The sequence below is a fragment of the Cololabis saira genome, chromosome 18, assembly GCF_033807715.1.
Source record: "Cololabis saira isolate AMF1-May2022 chromosome 18, fColSai1.1, whole genome shotgun sequence".
Lineage (NCBI taxonomy): Eukaryota > Metazoa > Chordata > Actinopteri > Beloniformes > Belonidae > Cololabis > Cololabis saira.
Window position 1 is genome coordinate 26301566 of NC_084604.1, and position 19512 is coordinate 26321077.

The 19512-nt window shown below is 39.7% G+C and overlaps 1 protein-coding gene across 2 annotated transcripts in view; it reads left to right on the forward strand.

Annotated features, from left to right (window-relative positions):
- ptk2bb (protein tyrosine kinase 2 beta, b) overlaps positions 1 to 19402 on the forward strand; it is a 30638-nt gene extending 11236 nt beyond the window's left edge. For both annotated transcript variants that reach the window (XM_061707263.1, XM_061707261.1), the window contains exons 2-31: positions 400 to 635; positions 1321 to 1499; positions 1643 to 1730; positions 2827 to 2906; positions 3023 to 3085; positions 3266 to 3320; positions 3410 to 3550; positions 3632 to 3706; positions 5969 to 6070; positions 6162 to 6279; positions 6409 to 6451; positions 6530 to 6567; positions 6674 to 6715; positions 6808 to 6905; positions 7037 to 7118; positions 8449 to 8549; positions 8699 to 8814; positions 9897 to 9997; positions 11006 to 11095; positions 12598 to 12802; positions 14921 to 15029; positions 15140 to 15199; positions 15372 to 15494; positions 16085 to 16237; positions 16478 to 16513; positions 17850 to 17874; positions 17991 to 18025; positions 18180 to 18314; positions 18408 to 18488; positions 18692 to 19402. In XM_061707263.1, coding sequence (XP_061563247.1) covers positions 438 to 635; positions 1321 to 1499; positions 1643 to 1730; positions 2827 to 2906; positions 3023 to 3085; positions 3266 to 3320; positions 3410 to 3550; positions 3632 to 3706; positions 5969 to 6070; positions 6162 to 6279; positions 6409 to 6451; positions 6530 to 6567; positions 6674 to 6715; positions 6808 to 6905; positions 7037 to 7118; positions 8449 to 8549; positions 8699 to 8814; positions 9897 to 9997; positions 11006 to 11095; positions 12598 to 12802; positions 14921 to 15029; positions 15140 to 15199; positions 15372 to 15494; positions 16085 to 16237; positions 16478 to 16513; positions 17850 to 17874; positions 17991 to 18025; positions 18180 to 18314; positions 18408 to 18488; positions 18692 to 18910 — 2991 coding nt within the window. In that variant the 5' untranslated portion in view covers positions 400 to 437 and the 3' untranslated portion in view covers positions 18911 to 19402. The remainder of the gene's footprint in view (positions 1 to 399; positions 636 to 1320; positions 1500 to 1642; positions 1731 to 2826; positions 2907 to 3022; positions 3086 to 3265; positions 3321 to 3409; positions 3551 to 3631; positions 3707 to 5968; positions 6071 to 6161; positions 6280 to 6408; positions 6452 to 6529; positions 6568 to 6673; positions 6716 to 6807; positions 6906 to 7036; positions 7119 to 8448; positions 8550 to 8698; positions 8815 to 9896; positions 9998 to 11005; positions 11096 to 12597; positions 12803 to 14920; positions 15030 to 15139; positions 15200 to 15371; positions 15495 to 16084; positions 16238 to 16477; positions 16514 to 17849; positions 17875 to 17990; positions 18026 to 18179; positions 18315 to 18407; positions 18489 to 18691) is intronic.
- Positions 19403 to 19512: the final 110 nt, after the last annotated feature.

The window sequence follows — 19512 nt, forward strand, 5'->3', positions numbered from 1 at the left end:
TTCAGCGTGTGGAAATGTCAGTCACCTGTGAGTCTCAGGAAAATACTTTTTTTTCCCCCTTGTTGACTCACGGCAGGTCGTACAAGTTTGTACTCTACCGCGGTTTTGGTGTATGAATCATGCAGGCTCTCACTTGAATTCACAAGTTTGGAGGGAATGTGGTCCGGGGATCTCAGAATCAAACATTGTGAATCATTGCAGCCACATAGCAGAAGATCACAGTGGGAATGTGACTGTACTACTATGGTGGCGCAAGTCACAGAACACAGTGTTCTCTAAAGTTGACAATACCTTTATTGTCTTCTGCAGATGTTTTTACTATTTACCAGTTAAACCTTCCAATCTGACTTCAGGCACTTATAGGAAATAATGGTGTTTCTCTTCTCTTCCTGTGAAAAGGATGATGCGGGTATGATGATGCCAACCCAACCGTGAAAATGTACGAGGTGATGTCCGGCGACACCCTGTCGTGGAAGGTGCCCAGTCCAAGACAGAGCGACTCAGACATCAGTGTTGAAGGGCAGTTCACTGGAGACGAAGGGGCGGTCAAAATCCTCAAAGTGTGCTTCTGCACCAACAACAACCTCGGAAAAAACTTTAAGCTGGTCAAATGTGACAGCGCCTGGCAAATCAGGGTGAGAGCAAGCAATCTAGGAAATGTGTGGAGCAGAGGAATGTTCTTCCTCAGTATGTTCAGTTACCCGACAACAGCTTCTTGCTCCAGAACAAGAACAAAAAGTCCAGAATTCTGAGAATAAAAAACAGCATTTACATCAAAATATCTGGCAAAATGTATATATATATATATATATATATATATATATATATATATATATATATATATATATATATATATATATATATATATATATATATATATATATATATATATTTTTTTTGTATATGTGAATACAGTATGTGTATATACTGTATGTGTGTATATATATATATATATATACAGTATATATATATATATACGTGTTTATATATATACTGTATATATATATATATATATATATATATATATATATATATATATATATATATATATACTGTATATATATATATTTTTAATATATATATATATATATATATATGTGTATGTATATATATATGTATACACTGTATGTAATGCAATGATAAATAACGCTTCTATACTATCATCTATCTATCTATATCTATATATATATTTTTATAATATATATTTTATAATGTAATATATAATATAAAAATCACACAGAAGGGAAATACATTTCAGCCAGGATGTACAATCTGTTACCAGATGGGAAAAAAAAGTGTTTCTCCTTCATTGTCCCTCAGGCCATCATTCAGTCAATTCTGGTCAGCGGTCGATTGGGGCCAAATGTCGAGCTCACAAGATGCTATGGTCTCATGCTGAAGCACTTGAAGTCCGAAGAACTTTACTGGCTCCATCCAGACCTGACCGTGGGTGAGGTGGAGCAACGTTACGAGAGCAATCACGTGGAAGCTGAGTGGAGGTGCAGATCAGTAATAAAGGACATTTCTCTCTGACTTTATCTTGTAAACTAAAAAGTATCAATGTTATCGGTTGACTGACATCTAGACATCATCCCTATAATATTTTACAAACCCGTCCCGCTGTGTTTCTTCTTGGCTGCAGGTATGACCTCCGGATCCGCTACGTTCCTGTTAATTTCCTGGAGAAATTCAAAGCTGACAGATCTACGTTTCTGTATTTTTACCAGCAGGTACAGAATTTACTTGCTGTGCTTATCTTTGTTCTTAAGTGGTAGTGTTTACCACATTTTGGTAATATGACAGCTAGGGCCGCACAATATATTGAACATTTATCAATATCATAATATCACTGTAATCACATAATAGCAATGTCTAAAAACCAAAAAATAAATAATTCTAGACGGTAGGGAGTGGTGCAAGTGTCAATGATTCAGAGAAAACCCAGCAGCCCAAGACACAAATTTAGATGCTCATTTACATGAAATTACCATCTAAATTAGCATGATTGACATTGTTCCTATTACTACAGGTTGAAGTATTTATTTATTAAAAGAAAAACATGTAGCTGGAATAGAGATACATTTAATCGGAAGTTATATCATTGTCACAGTTTTTAGCTACGATCCGGAACAAAGACATCCTTATTTTCCCCAGGAGAGCAATTTATTTTAAATCTAGCAGTTAAAACCAAAAAACTCCTCAAACGTGCAGCGAATGACGGCTGATGCTCAGGGGAAAGATCGGGATTCAGTCTTGCCTGGTCGTTGTGACATAATGGGAAACCTGAAAATATTTAGCAATAAAACCCCAGGAAATTAAAAACCTCAGAGGTTCTACAACGAGTTTTACAACAGGTTGCTTACTGATCCATTCATCCATCCAAACACACTCATATTCCAGTACTTCTATTATTTATATTCACTCTTTATAAACATCAACACTTTTCTTGATTCCCCACATTGGTGTCAGTGACACATGAAAGTACTATGGATAAATCCACTGACCTTCTGGTTAGAGGACAACTCACTCTACCCACTGATCCACAGACAGACCGTTTCTGTTCACTGAAACACTCAGCTTTAATTTGAAATGATTGCATGATAGTTTGTGTCATTGCATCCGAGTGGGCGTACTCAGAAAAATTCGGGTTCATCTCAGATACAAATTAGGGGTGGCCAAAATGAGGCTGCCTCTAATATGAGCCCAGAAAACAATGTCTCCTGGTACCTGTCTTTGTTAAATGAGGCGTGGCAGCGGATACGATGAATGTGGTACTGTACATGTTGGCACAATTCTCTGTCTAATGGTTGTGAAAATTGGCGACAGGTGCGTAGTGACTACATGCAGTATCATGCCAGTAAGGTCAGTGATGGGATGGCCCTGCAGCTTGGTTGCTTGGAGCTCAGGTGAGTCACTGCATTCCTCCGCTCTCTGCGAGTAAGACGTCATCTAACTGAATTGGACTGATTCACAGTTCATGTGCAAGAATTTTCACAGGATTTCTTTAATTTCATGTTCACAGGAGGTTCTATAAAGACATGAATGCAAAAGGTCTTGAGAAGAAATCTAACTTTGAGCTGCTAGAGTAAGTTTTTACTATTTAAATCATGTAAAAGCCTCTAATTTTAATGATGCTCTTTGAGTTACACTAAATTTAAAGATGATCTGGCTTGTAAATGTTCATCAATGCCTTCATAATGTCTGGTGACAATATTTCTATTATTAACTACAGTTTTCTAATGTTTTTTTTGCATTAATAATTTAGAAAAGAGGTGGGTCTGGACCTTTTCTTTCCTCAGCAGCTGATTGGCAGCATGAAGGTAAACCTACCCGTAACAGCTTACAAACAAGTAGACCTTTTTATCACGTGATCGCTAACTCCAGTTTAACTTTTCTGCTTGTGATCCAGTCCAGACACCTACGGAAGATGATCCAGCAGACATTTCAACAGTACGCAACACTCAAGGAGGATGACTGCATGATCAGGTTTTTTGAAACCCTAAACGATTTCGTTAACTATGATGAAGAGGTCATCCCATGTGAGCTAGTGGTGAGAGGCAACCGCTCAACAAACTTACAACTCTGAAAACCAAAAAGTAAATACTGAACAAACACTTTTATTTGCCAACAGCAAAGTTGGAGACTGTCAGTGGAGCTGGTCATTGGTGGAAGGGGCATTCGCCAACGCACCCAGAAAGACTCAGCAGTGAGTGATGTCATTTATTCAGTCATATATATATATATATATATATATATATATATATATATATATATATATATATATATATATATATATATATATATATATATATATCTTTATTTATACTCGTATGAAGTCATACATCCCATAATATCAAAATCTGCAACCCCTGTTCCAAAAAAAAGAAGAAATGCCATTTAAAATATGAAAGAATGCAATGATGTTTCACAAATCTCATGAGCCTCTATTTTATTTACAACAGAACATAGTAAAAACATAAAATACTGAAATATTTGACCACTTTGTCAAAAATATGAGCATATTTTGAATTTTTTATCCACAACGCATCATAAAAAGGAGGAATCCGGTTGGCAAAAGACTAGAAAAGTAAGCGATGCTAAACAGAAAAAAATGGAGGATCATCTCACAACAGAAGGTCAGACACATAATTGACTCTTTGTCAGCCTTCAGATTGGTCCCTGACTGACTGCCCAATCAGAAAAATAATTATTTGTTTTACTTGCCTTGTATCAAAATTTAAATCACTGGATTCTTTTCTTAAACTTTGTTTAAGTAAAAAGGAACAATTCGGAACACACTGCACATGTCGTGGTGAGGGTGCAGCATATTTTTGATCCCCGAAATAGCAAACTGTTTTGCCAAAACAAAGTCGGCTCGGCAGCAAGCTACAACCATAGCTAGAACCGCAAAAGCGTTTTATTTATTTATCTTAAAATGGTTAAGCGGTGAGCTTGGGGCACTTGTAAAAGTGACACCCGCTACCCAGAGAGAATAACATGAATACATTTCATCCCTTTCCCAAAACCAACAGTAAATTACGAAAAATAAAAGCTATGTGGACGGCCACACTTCCAGTTCAACCCTTCCACCATGCTATTAGCTAAACTAATCAAAAGAACTCACTACATGGTACCAGAAGTGTTCCTTTTTATTCATATCTAGTTGCTGTTGATTTTCTTTGGTACATTAATTAGAAATAAAGTGGTGTAAAACCCAGTTTTTACAATGGGAATGGACGGAAAAGAGGACCGTTTGGTGCAACCTAGCAACAGGGGACGGGGCTTGAGAAAGGGTCAAACAGGTATGAAATAAAAACCTTGTTTCTGTCAGAGGTAAAGATACAACAGATCGATTTTAAATTTCATATTGATTACAAATAGTTTCAGAATAATGTTAGTCTATGAAACTTGTGAAGACTTTGAAAACATCATCATCTAAAGCAAAAGAGTCTGAGAATCTGGAGAAGTCTCTGTGTGCTAGGATTGGATGTCCATGACCCCCGAAAGTCTATATTTTATTTTTATTTATTTATTGGTTTATTTGACAGGGACAATGCACATCAATAAAAACATTGCTGTAAATGTGCCAGAGTTAGCCAAGAGGCTATTTTTCATCTGTAGTCCCTGGACAGATGTAAGAATACAAAAAAGTACAGAAAAGATACAGAAAGTACAGAAAAGTACAAAAGTACAGAAATAAAGAAAGGTGCAAATTAAGTTTTAGTGCTGACAGAGCTGAGTATTAATCAACCATTTATTTAAATGATCTCTAAATAAACTGTATGTGTCCAGTTCTCTGATAGTTGCAGGGATGGAGTTCCATTCTTGTGCAGCTTTAACAGAGAATGCAGACTGAGGAAATAAGGGAAATAAGGGAAATCTCTACATGGACTTAGTAACATTACTGCAAAATTACAATATATGCAAAGTGTAAAGCTTCTTTTTAGGAAAACATGTAAACTGGACTAAAGAGAAGAAGGATCACCTTGCAGTTCAAAAGTCTGTATCTCAGATGGTACAGGGGTGCATTAGCATCCCGTATACAATCTTTCACATCTGGAAGAGAAAGCTGAGAGGTAAACACAGGTTTTCTTTCAGGCAACCTCTTTTTCGGGGAAAGACATGTATATTTCAGCAAGACACTATATTGCATACTGCATCCATTACCAAAGGATGGATTTGTAGTCCAGTTACTGGATTGTCCACCAGCAGTCCAGACTTCTCACCAGCTGCAAACATTTCGCACGCATAACAAGGAAGAGTTGTTTAGCAACTCAAATCATTCATAAGAAAAACTCAGCAACTCCATCTCCTCATGATTTTTATGTTGTTGTCAATAAAATATGGGTACATATCGTTGTTTATTGTTTTGAATAGATTATTTCTGTGTTTCTGTGCAGAGTTGATTTATGGACCATTAAGCTTTACCATAATTAAACTCATTACCCCTCTAACTTTTGTGCCACAGGCTGTATTTCTAGCTGACTTCAAACAGATCAAGAAAATACAATGCTTGCCCCAGAGTGACGGCAAGGCGTGTCTAAATATTGACATAGAGGGTGCTCGACAAGTGAGTGCAACAACAATATGTTGTAAACGATTATTGCAATGTGACCCAGTGCATGAGTTTGAATGCCATGTGTGTGTATACTTGTTGGCAGCGTCTGTCCATCAGCGTGGCCAGTGTGCCTATGGCAGAGAACCTGATGGACCTTATTGATGGTTACTGCCGCCTAGAAAATGCCACAGATACCAGCGTTATCCACCAACCAAACAGAGGTATTAAACTGGGATTAAAACATGCAAAAAAGTAATACAGTATATGTAGATGTTGCACGTCTAGATGCATTTCTTTTATTGTATATTTTTAAAATTCAACTGAATTCACGTCACTAATTTCACTTACAGACAATAAGGGTGCACGGGCGTCCTTGCCTGAGATCCCTAAAAGGTGAGTGGCTCTTCTATTTTGAACTGCACATTTTGAAAATGTATGACTGAGACTTTCTCTCATTTTGCATTTTGCCAGGAGCAGCAGAGACATCTGCTCAAGCAGACATAGTATGGGTGAGTAGATGGATTTTTACATTTTTCCCCAAGTCCACGTGTTCTGCATGCATTCCAGAAAAAGAAATCCGTGTTGACTGGAGGTGGCTCTCATCTGCACTTCCAGGTTCTGATATCTACTGTGAGATCGATGAAAGGCCAAAATCAGGTTTGTCTGAAGCAAATATTCCAGGCTTTCACACAACAGAGCTTGTGGAAACTAATTCTTGAGAGTTTACTCATCTTCTGGTGGTTCTCCAGTTGTGAAATATGGGATAAATCGCGATGACATCGCACTTGGACGGATACTTGGTGAAGGATTTTTCGGGGAAGTCTACGAAGGAGTGTACAAAACGGATGTAAGTGTGATAGTTCAGATAAATATCGCTGCAAAAGATCAAGAGTGGTAAAGTGGAACTACACAGACCACACATCTTTTAACAAAGTGTAGAAAACCTTTTATTTTATTTTATTTTGTTTAATTTTACAGAATGGCGACAGGGTCAATGTGGCAGTTAAGACCTGCAAGGACTGTTCACCCGATGTCATGGAGAAATTCATGAGTGAAGCAGGTACGCTGAAAGTGGGCCTTAGTATTAGGCAAATACAATCTCTGAAGAGCATCAATGTTTGCATATATTTTTTCAGTTTATTTCAATTTTTTCAATGTATTTAATACATATTTTAGAGTGTAAATGGCAGTGAAGTGCTGCCAGTCACTTGGCCTTGGTAAATTGATCATCAGCAGATGTGCAGAGTTCTAAAAAAGCAGACATTATGGCAGTTTGTTGGTCTGGAATGTTCAGGTCTATGTTAACACAATGCCAAGAAGGAAATATATAAGTAATGGCCTTAGAGATCAATGGACATCAGCAGTGAGAAAGATGATTCACAATTGGAAGGCATTCAAGACAGTTGCCAATCATCCCAGGAGTGGATGTCCCAGCAAATTTACTTTGAGGTTCAGACCATGTGTTAGGTTTCAGGTGAAGAGGACTGGAATGTAGGAGGACAGGAGGCAGGAGTAGTAATGGTGTTTTTCTTAAAAAAAAAACAGTTCTGTCACAGCGACTAGGTCTTTATTCACGGCTCAGAAGCTATGATCAGAAGTGAATACAGAAGCAAAAGTTGTAAACATGATGACAGCTACCTACTGCTGTGCTAGCTACTAAACAAAAGTAAATTCACCTAATTACACTGATATACATTTCTTTACATAATTTCACCTGATGTGGTACAAACAAATTCAACTCCTCTACAGTTTGATCTCACTTTTGGAGTCAGTACCCGTTGGTTAGTTGAGAAACATGTTGGCTTCAACCTGGAAGCTAGAGAAATGCAAAAAGGAAACGAGCAAGACTCAAACACAAGACCAAGACACCATGCATTGCTCAGAGAAATGCATGGATGCAAAACTGCATCTGAACAAACCAAAAAACTCACCATGTCGTATGGATAGATGAGGCCAGAGTAGAGTCGTTTTTCCTTAACGCCCATTGCCATGTTTGATATATAACACACATATATGTGTATATATATAATATAATATATATAGAATCACTTCTAACTAAATGAAATGGTGTAATGGGAAAGCAGAAGTGAAACCTATGCAGGAAGCGACTACATCCAGTTATTGCTGCTAAACATGAATCTACACACTATGGACTCATGGGGGTACTTAGGATTGCCCACATGATTTAAAAAATAATAATTTTAAGCTTCATGTTTTTATTTATCAAGAATGGCACAGTGAAAAAAGTTATGCTGTTGTTCTTCAGAGGTGTATCTGTCCAGTTTAATTAGATGATTTTCATTGTTTTCAAATTAAAAATTAGATTAAAGGCAGTGGTAGCTTTTGCTCATAATTAGTAACATTTCGTATGTACTTGGCATATTCTCCAGTAATTATGAAGAACCTGAAGCATCCCCACATCGTCAAGCTGATTGGAATCATCGAAGAGGATCCAGTCTGGATTATCATGGAGCTTTATCAGCACGGAGAGGTTCGTGCAAACCCTGATTTCCTGATGAGGAATGTGTGAGATGGTGTCACATCAAGATCCAATCTTAAGCTATTTATTTTATCTCAGCAGTGACAATGCTGCATGCCAGTGATAAATAACAAACAGATTCATGACTGACGTTTCTGCAGCTCGGAAACTACCTGACCCAGAACCAAAACAAGCTGACAAACACAACCCTGCTGCTGTTCAGCCTGCAGATCTGCAAAGCCCTCGTCTACCTGGAAGGGGTCAATGTGGTACACAGGTGAGAGACGGAACCAAAAACAATCACATTTTATCAATCGAATCTCAAGGGATGCTCTCGTTATTATCTAAATAAACAAACGCATATTAAAATAATCCTAAACTGCCATCTTTAGAAAGGGCGACATGGCAGTTAGTTTTGCTGTGACATAAGAGGCACGCAGTGGTAAAGAAGCTCCTACACACCGATAGAAAGGCTCTCACTGAAAATGACTTGTTAGAATTGTTTGTCACTTTGTGTTAGTGTTCCTGATTAAATGACAATTTAGGACAGCGTCAATAGCCGTGTGTATTGTCTCTACCACTCTACAACCTCTCCAGTAGTTGTCTGTGGTCCTGAACAAGCTCATTCCAACTGTCCTTTCATATTCCCTGTATATTCCCTGTAAATGGTCCATTTGTTATTTTATGTCCCTCACTGTCTCTATCTGAAATTCCCAATTTCCCTGGTTTTGAAACCGCTATCAGAAACTCATTTCCTATTTTGTTTTGCAGCATGCTCTCAGGTACCGTAACTCGCTTTGCATAAAACTAAGGACTTATTTTGAACAGGACGACTCTGAATTGTTTCTCTCCAAAATCTTTTCCAATTGTGTGTTAGCCTTTCTTAAACACGTATTACTTGAATGCAACTCCTTGTTGCATCCATGCAATGTTTTTTTGTGGATTTCATGCGGAAACAAATACAGAAAAAATAGAACACAGGGATTCTGACAGTAGCAACTGGGAACCTGTTTCAAAAGAATCAAAAAGTGTAAAAAAAGAAGACAAAATTGTAATGTTTTACTAAGACACAACAATTCAGAAAGTAGTAAAGTGGCAGGAAAACAGCGTTATCACTTTGCTTCAGGTAGCAGAGAACCCTATCACAGAATCAAGCTCCTGGGAAGAGAACACCCCGCATGAATAATGTAAACATTTTTCTTGTGTTGTTTCAGAGTAGGGATCAAACATACAGATTAAGCCGCAGCAGTGACAGCTGCTTATTCCTAAAAAATGCATGTTTAAATATGTATTTTGATTCATTGGTTGGAGTTTCTCTACATGAACTTTTCCTTTCCTCTTGGTTCGGTTTCCTCTCAGAGACATTGCGGTTCGGAACGTGTTAGTCGCCAGCCCGGACTGCGTGAAGCTCGGAGATTTCGGTCTTTCAAGATACATAGAGGATGAAGAATACTACAAAGGTAACATGTCACAGATGGAAAGTTTAAAGTGTGGGCTGGACAGTCTGATATCAGGCGTTTGCCATTTAAGCTAACTTGGAACAAAACGTAAGGACATTTGTGTTTGGTAGATTATTTCTTTGTTGTAACAATGTGTTCTTGGCAATAAATCTCATACCATTGGAAGCCTGTTTATTCCCTGTTTTAAATAGTAACACGTTAAGGAACGTGCATTTGTGGGATGAGCAGCCGAGCTGAGTATGTGGGTTGTGCCCATAAATAATTTACCACAGCTTATTTTGCTGTTGCTATTGACTCTTCTTTGTGGAGGAAAGGTATGTTCAGCGATGACGGCATCCTAGGGTCAAAGTGTGGAGAAGATGTGCTGAACGTTAGGCTAATTGCTGCACTGATAGAGTAACTGAGTGTGATGGTGTGGGGCGGCACCTCCCTCACTGGAAAAACGGGGCTCGTCATCATTGGAGACAATGCAGAGAGATACAGAAATTAGATTCTGCACCCAGGGGTAATCCCATATCTCCACAGTCTGGGACCGAACTCTATTCCCCAAGATGACAACGCTCGCACTCACAGAGGGGGGTTTATCAGAGACTACCTCCAGAATTTGGGAGTGGAGAGGATGGGATAGCATGCCAGCAGTCCTGACCTCGAGCCCATTGAACACTTGTTGGATCATTTAAGATGTGCTGTTTGTGCCAGAGTGACCAACACAACCACGTTGGCTGACTGGAGACCAACGCTGGCTGAAGAGGAGGATGCCATCCCACAGCAGTGTGTGAGCAGGCTGGTGACCGGCACGAGGGGGAGGGGCCAGGCCATTGTGGCTGTGTCCGGTTTTTCCGCATGCTACTGAGGCTCCTGTCTGTTAAATGAATAAAGTGTTCAATTGCCAATATGTGCGGTTTCTTCAAAATTCAATCATCAAAGAGTCACTGGTAAAAACTTTTAAGGTAATTTGAGTGTCCCCGGAGTGATAAACTGACATCTTGACCTCCGATATCTCTGCAGCGTCTGTTACTCGATTGCCAATCAAGTGGATGGCCCCGGAATCGATCAACTTCAGACGCTTCACTCCCGCCAGTGATGTCTGGATGTTTGGTGAGTGTGTGGTGCATTTATCTATATCAGCACAGCCATGTTTTACAGAGCAGAAAGAAAGAAAAATGTACTCAGATGGAAAGCAGCCGGCGACTGTGTATACAGATGCCATAACATTTGATTAACTATTAGAACTGATAATTTTGATATAACCTTTAGGTCAAGGGTAGACAAAGACACCAGACATCGCACTAAAGTTGTCTTTAGCTTTACAGAATTATGCAGCACGAACGATGATGATATGGTTCATGTTGTCCATGACTTTGATGGTCTCTTTATATTTGAACAGCCGACTGATATAAATTGTTGGACTTATGCTGTTTTCAGACCAACAAAATGTGTTTAAAACTGCAAAATCTCTAACACATCTCTATAAATTATTGTCCCGTTGCACATTAGTGGCGTGTTTTTCCTCGCTGCTCTCACGACTGTAGTCCACTCCCAGAATGACCTGGGAGGTGACCAGCCTGTATAACTGTATGGAGCATAAGCCTCCCTTAGCACTCACAATACCACCCATGACCACATGGGGGCAGGCTACCACAAGAGCATGTATGTGCCACTCCCTGGTATAAAAGCAACAAAGTGGATTTGGTGGGGGGGGGGGGGGGGGGGGGTTACAACATGTGCCGAACAACAGTCATCAACACATATATTGTGTATGCCCCCATGTGGTAAGAAGTGGTATTGTTACATCACATTTTTTTATAATGTAATGCAACGTATTACTACATAGAGTGCCTTTAAATACATGATGGACTGACAGCACAAAGGTATACATAATTATTATAGCGTGAACCAAGAACACAAGACGTTTACTTGGGGCCATCGCTCTCATCGATTAAATTAATGCATATCGTACATTTTTTAAACAACATGTATAGAAAAAATAACACATGGATATAAATGGTCCAAGTCTGCACAGGAAGTGCAGCCTTTGAGTTAATTTCCTGTAAAGATAGTATTCACATTTGCTCCCTTTATGATGAAATTCCAGCTGTATTCCCAGGAATTTCAAAGCGCTCACTTGCTCCATAATGTAATCGTTAATTATCCTGATACTCTTGACTCTCCAGGGTCTTTCTTTTTGTCTTTGATGATTCGTTTTTATCATGTTTTAATTGAGGGTACTTTATTGATTGAAGGACTTCATGGTAAGGCTTATTTTTTAGACTTTTGTTCTGACGTAAGACAGAAATATTTAGACCCATTTCTAGTTTTTACAGATTAAACAGCCGTTAACTTTCTAGTTTTAGCACCAGGAGCATTAGCACAGTTGTGGCTGCGCTGCAGGGCGTCCTGCAGTATTTATGAAAAAAAAAAGTGGTGTTGCATCACCGGTTCATGTTGATCCTCATACTCACAAAGGTCTCCCTACTGTTGGTCTACCGTCTGTATTACATTACATATTCCTTTTGTATTCTTATCATATATTTCCATAATTAATAATGCATTAAAGGACTAGTGTTTTCTTTGTGTCTGTGTTTTGTGTTGCTCTGCAGCTGTGTGTGTGTGGGAGATCATGAGTGCCGGTCAGCAGCCATTTTTCTGGCTGGAAAACAGAGACGTGATCAACCAGCTGGAGCAGGGCATCAGGCTGCCGAAACCGGACAACTGCCCCCCCGCTCTCTACTCGCTGATGACCCGCTGCTGGTCCTACGACCCCAAAGACCGACCCAGTTTCACTGAGCTCGTGATCAAGATCAGGTACTCATTCATACAGTACAGTCAGGTGGGAAAACAAGTGCATCCTGCAGGCTGTTTAACTGAGAGTTGAGATGATGAAAATCGTCTGTGAGGATGACTAGAGTCGGGACATCTTTACGTTTCTGTACCTTTCCTGTGTGAGGCCAAACTATGACTCAGCAGTTCGTGTTAAAATGAAAGTAGATTTGGGTGTTTGAATCATTGGCATAACAGTCAGGTCTTGTTACATGGGCCTGGACTTCCTTCGAGTCGAGGTGCAGGAATGATCAACTTACCAAGGAGCTACATCCGGCTCACTAAACTGATTTGATCCCAGGAATATGGAAAAGGGTAGTTCCTAAACTGAAACCCCAACTGTACTCACAGCTGTCCTGTGTTGGTCTCAAAGGTTAGAAAGGTTAAACGGCTTCTGACAAGCGGCCTGCGGCCGTGGACCGAGTTCCCAGCCCTGAGCCAAGCTGGTCACCCGGTCTGCTGGTTCCACTCATTTGCACCATTTATGGTGCAAATATCAATTAACCTGGGGGGCCAGGAGTCAGCTCTGGCCAACGTGATGACGTCCACAGTCACGAAAATCTGGGTTCAAAGGAATCCTTTAGAAACCTGTGGGCGATGTCCAGTTCTGTTTCTGCAGTCTAAGGGCCCGATTTACTAAGATCCTAAATAAAGAGTACTAAAAAGAGTACTGAAAAAGTTTGCGCGCGCTGTTGTTGTGTGTTTTGCGGGTGATCAACTAAGATTGCGTGCGCAATTGATAACAGGTGCAAACCTCAGTATTTAAATGAGGTGTTGCGTGTCTTACGGTTTGCGAGCGCAAAATGAAATTTGACGAGTTGGAGTTAGAGATATTAGTCGACGAGGCAAATTGTTGTGCCGTATTCAGCACCCCTGCCGTGAAAAGCACCCCCTCATATATTCAATGATAAGTAGACCAAGAAAAAAAACAACACACTGACACGTATATATTTATATATACACACTCACACAAACACATACTTAGGAGTTTATATTAAATATATTTACAAATATTATGGAAGACAACACAGTAAGCAGGCTATTAATTAATGACATCAATAACCATTTACCCGATTTTTGTTATCTGTGACTGTGGGAAAGTATGACTATTGTGGAATCCATGAGCGCATTTAAACATGAATCATTAACACAAAACTGGACGCTAAACAGAACGTGACACTGAATGAGAATATAATTTTTGTCAGACGAGGGGGTGCTTTTCACGGCAGGGGAGCTGAATACGGCACAACACCGGGGTATGACAACTGCAGAATAAGTATAGGCGCACAATGAGAAACACTTTTTTCTCCATGAAAACACGTGATTTATTTATTATCACAAATAAAAAAATGAAGGTGCCTCCTGTGGCAATCTTTTGCTGAATAATACTCGATTTAACATTCAAATAAAATATTTCTCCTTTTGCATGTGGAGAATCCTCACCACAAGTTGAGCCATCCCCCACCCCAGTCCTCAAATCAGGCACCAACAACAACTGGGCAGATTAGCACCTTCCTTTTGAACGTATTAAATACAGACGCAATCACAATCCCCGCAAAAACTTTCAGGCTTGGTAAATCTCATTGCGCGTGGTAAATGGACATATTTGCATTTTCCCCTCCCAGTATTTAGGGATTTCTGGCGGGTACGCCCCATATTGATTATTCATCAGGGCAAAAGTACTAAATGAATTGCGTGTGCTATTTTGCTCATTTGAGAGGCGCAGTCTTCTTTGCACGCTGTTAGTAGATCAGCTGGCACTTTGGTTTGCGGGTGATGTCAAGTTTGCACACGTTTTTACACACGCAAACCTTTAGTAAATCAGGCCCTAAGAGGGTTACGAGACTCTATTTGATGTTCATTTTACTGCACGATGCGACCAGACAAACATGCTGCTAAGAGATACATTTTATAAAAATGTATAGTTTGATAGTTTTCCTTAATGAATACATTACGCAGTGTAATATCTTACTTCTTGTTTTGAGTCTCCTTTTTCTACTTTCAGGTCATGTTTAAACAAAATGAAACATTTAAAATTAACTGCAGAAAAACAGCTTGAAAAGTGCATTTTTTCGTAACACAAACGCGTTTCAATTCTGTCAGCGACGTCCAAAAGATGGAGAAGGAGGAGGATGCAGAGAGAGAAAGGGACCGAGCGCGCAGCACCAAATACTTCGAACCCAAGGTCAACTTCACGGAGCCTCCTCCCAAGGTACGAGCGATACGATACTCTCAGCTGCAGGTTCATGCTGCACAGCGGCACACAGTTCACGTTTAAACCATCTATTTTTATCCCTTTTTTTTAATGAATCTTTACTGAAGCCTTCAAGAATGCAGCCAGGCCGGTTTGGGAACATGCTCAGTATCGGTCTGCACATTCAGGTACACCTGCGTTATTAAGTCATTTTAATGATGCTGATTTTTATATGATATAGGTCTGATCTGTGTGTGTGTGTGTGTGTGTGTGTGTGTGTGTGTGTGTGTGTGTGTGTGTGTGTGTGTGTGTGTGTGTGTGTGTGTGTGTGTGTGTGTGTGTGTGTGTGTGTGTGTGCAGCTGAATGAAGCTCTGTGTGCCAGCTCGCCTGACCTGGCCAGCCCGTGCGAGTACCAGTCCCCCATTGACTCCAGGAGCACTCTCGCTCTGCCGGTCACCTCTCCTCGGCGTCGCAGCATGGGGGTACGGCGCGAATGAAACTTCCATCTACCGTATTTTCTGGACTATAAGCCGCACCTGTAAATAAGCCGCATCCATTTTATTAAAAAAAAAAAGATACGCAAGCCGCAGATATTTATGTTGTTAGATTAGATATTTACTACATGTGCAGAACCATTTTGAACTGTAAATGATGTACATGTTTGTACCTAAATAGATCCTTTCCTAAGAGTGTCTTTTAACACGGCAGCAACTTTGCTGATTAAAACGAGACAGAACCAAGAGAAAATAACCGCTATTTATTTATCTATTTATCTGTTTGAAATCTGCTTCTACCTACTTCTATCTGCTAAAGAAGAAGTAGTGTATTCTTCTTTGCATTTATTTTGTCTTAGTTTTTTTTATAATTCCGGTTAGCACTCCCCCTAGCGGTGGAAGAAAAATCCACAGAATAGCCGCACCTTTGTATAAGCCGCATGGTTGAAAACCTATGAAAAAAGTAGCGGCTTATAGTCCAGAAAATACGGTAGTTTGTTTTTTTTTTAGAAAAAACTATTAAGGTTAAAAACTAAGATCTGCTCTTTCCATTCATTTCCTCTCCGCTGCACCCTTAGGAGAATGAGTTTCCCAGGATGCAACCCAACAGCATGGAGGACGCCCAGCGCCTGTGGCACAAGGAGCGCCAGCAGATACAGGACACGATGCGGCAGCAGAAAGAGCAGATGAAGGAGGATAAGAAGTGGCTGGAGAAGGAGGAGAGACTCCTGGTGGGAAACAGAGCATCGCTAGCGTTTGTCAATCCCCTCCCCGTGTCTCTGTGTCCGTCTGCTTGCGATTTCAATCTTACCCTGGACGCTGCGAACGGCAAGGCGTCTTTAAACGCTGTCATCCCACTTCTTCACGCTCAAAGTCTCGATAATCTTAAACTGAGTGTCCCCGTGATAACCGTTCCAAAGAGAGGGTCCGTGTCTATTCTGTGTAAAATGAGCCTGCCTGTTCTTTTGCAGGACCCCATGGGACCGGAGGACACCGGTGGTCCAGCGGTAGGTGTTCATGCAGTCATTTTGGTGTCAGAGCAGCTTTGGACTGAATCCTTCACCCTGTGAGCCCACATTTTTGACTTAGTAGGTTTTAATCACAAAAGATTTGAAACATTTCATCATTGACAAAAATTCAGCATCACCTATAAGATATGAAACAGTTTAAATATTGAACCAGCACATTTTGGCTTGAGGCTTTCATTAGGTTATAAAAAAAAGAGATTTAAAGTAAAAAGAGAGAAAAAAACCCAGAATGACAGTATTTTGGCATTTCTATCCTTTTAAGGTTCAATCAATCAACAACTTTTGCTTTGTTTCATAATTTTTTGTTTCATAAATTAGCCTTATTTACGTAGTTTTCGTGTTTCTTAACCATGTTTAGGGCAGTCAATAAAAATACGTGTAAGTTTAAGCACTACTGTGTTACTGGAGAACGTTGAATGTTTTTTCACGTTTTCACTTTGTAACTTTTATTATTTAAAATTTCTACTGAGGTTAAAGATGATTATTTGCCCAGAAAAAGGGTTACAGTGTTGTAATAGATTTTAAAAAGTACTTTTAGGATGTATTCTGCTGCTTTTTAATCCCAAATTGTCTTTTCATTTATTTAGATTTCAAATGTATTACATTACCCGCATGAGAGTTGATTGATGATGTATCATCTTAGATGAATGTTTTTAGCCAATCAACCACTGGTGGGTTGATCCCAAGCCACCAGCTTAAGTACCTTTTTATTAACATATTTCATCCATTGGCTCGTTTTTACTTTTGGGGTCCAGCGACAAAGTTGCTGGAACTTTTTATGTCATTATTATCCTCGCTCTTTTCTTCTGTGTGGGCAGCAGAAACTCAGAGCTGAAACCCTGAAAGTTATTTTGAAAACAAAGAGCTAAGAGTTCCTGATAGCCACTTTACATGCTGGATGTTTTCTGATGACCCTGATGAAGGCCACAAATCAGCCAAATATCAAATTATTTTCTGTACTTGTCCTCTTGACCTCTTTATGATTTACATTTTTACTTGCATCTTGGAAATAGTAGCCGAGACGGCAGCTTAACTTCTTTACTTTGACTTTATTTTATTGATACATATGTGACTTGTTTGGCTGCTGGTTCAAGTATTAAGTACTTTTAACATAATTATTCCTAAATATGAAAAAAAAGAAGAGAGACAACTTCATTAAACCCAAACGTGGCTCAAATACTGTATATTTAAAACATATTTTACTTATCTTCTCTAATCATGTGCAGAATGCACCATTTTCTGATGTTTTTTTTGTCCTTCAGTAATGTGAGATGTTTACTAATGTTCTCCACATCTGCTTGTCTGCTCTTTGAAGTCTCCTGAAGCCAACAGTGAACACGGTAAGCACTTAAAAATGACAAATCACATTAAAAAAAGAGTCTAGATATCTTTTCTTTCAATCCAGTATCTTATTGTTACATTTTCTTCTTTGTTTTGTCATATTTCTAACTTGCAGTAGCACCTGAGAAGCCCCCGCGACTCAAAGTGCAGGTGGCATTATCTTTTTATTTGTGTGTGTGTAGAAATGTCTTTTGCTCATTGAAATTTAAAAATGATTCATAATTAAAAGTGTGTTAATGCCATTACTCCTTTAATACTGTAATGTCAATGAATGCTTTAAAAACATGACTTCCTTCCTGCTTAGGCTGCCCCCACAGCCGAGCTGGACCGCTCTGGCGATAAAGTGTACACCTCCGTCATGGATTTGGTCAAAGTTGTCGTCCAACTCAAGAATGACATCACGGAGCTGAAGCCAGAGCAATATATTACCATCATCAAGGTACACGGGGATAAACTGCCTGCCCTTTACTGCAAAGACAAGAACCCTGAGTCACACCGCTGATTCATATTCTTTATTGATCTCTTTCCACAGAATGTTGGGATGGCTTTAAGGGATCTGATTCACAGCGTGGATGACATATTACCCACCCTACACGAGTCTATCAGGACTGAGGTACAATTTCTCGTGCTGTGCAATAACAGAAGTCTTCTTCAGTCACAAATAAAGCAGTTTATGACCTCTGATGGAGGACACCCACCATCCTTACTGTGCACCTTTAAAGTTGTTTATGCATATGCCAATATTCACAGTGGCAGAAACCAATCACCGAGATCCAGGACAGAGCTCATCCTTTTTTTTTTTTGTCATTATCGTAGATCGAAGGCACCCAGAAGCTGCTAAACAACGACATGGCGGAGCTGATCAGTAAAATGCGGCTGGCCCAACAGAACGCCATCACCTCTTTAAAGGAGGAGTGCAAGAAACAGATGCTGGCCGCTGCGCACACTCTGGCTATGGACAGCAAGAACATGCTGGACGCCGTGGACCAAGCGAGAGTCAGGGCCAATTTAGCCAAACCCGCTGCCCCTGAGTGAACTGTCATTTATCAGAATAATTGATGTATATAGTGAAACATTTCTGTTGTGACGGAGTCGATTAAAAATTAAGGCTGAGGCAGCCGCTGGTCCTTTGGACAGCCTCCCCCCTTTAAATGAACATTCAGTTGAATTGTGATGCTGCAACTCTAAACGAAGTGTAAAGTATACAGTCATTTGTCCTTAAAGGGTCCTTTCATTTCATTTTTGGGAGGCAGGCAGTCCTGACGCACTTTGGTGTGATTACAATCAGTGATTCAGAATGAAATCTAAATATCTGTGTAAGTATTGACTCGTGAAAATGACAAAATAGCAGAGTAGTTCAAATGAAAACAGAGCTAATTTACTTTTGCAGCAGCGTCATCGGGGATATATAAAACGACTGCACCAAAAGGTCAGTCACTAATTTAAAGTAAGACCACTATGATTCTTCACTGTTTGAGTTTTTGTGCATTTCTACTGCCATCACATTAAACTTGCCCTTTGATTAAATCATCTCTCCTCTGGTCTGTTTACATCCGCTGACACATTCTCAGTTATTTTATCTGTACTTATTGGTGCTATAGTCAAATTCAGATTCATAGGCCAAAAAAGTCTGCAGA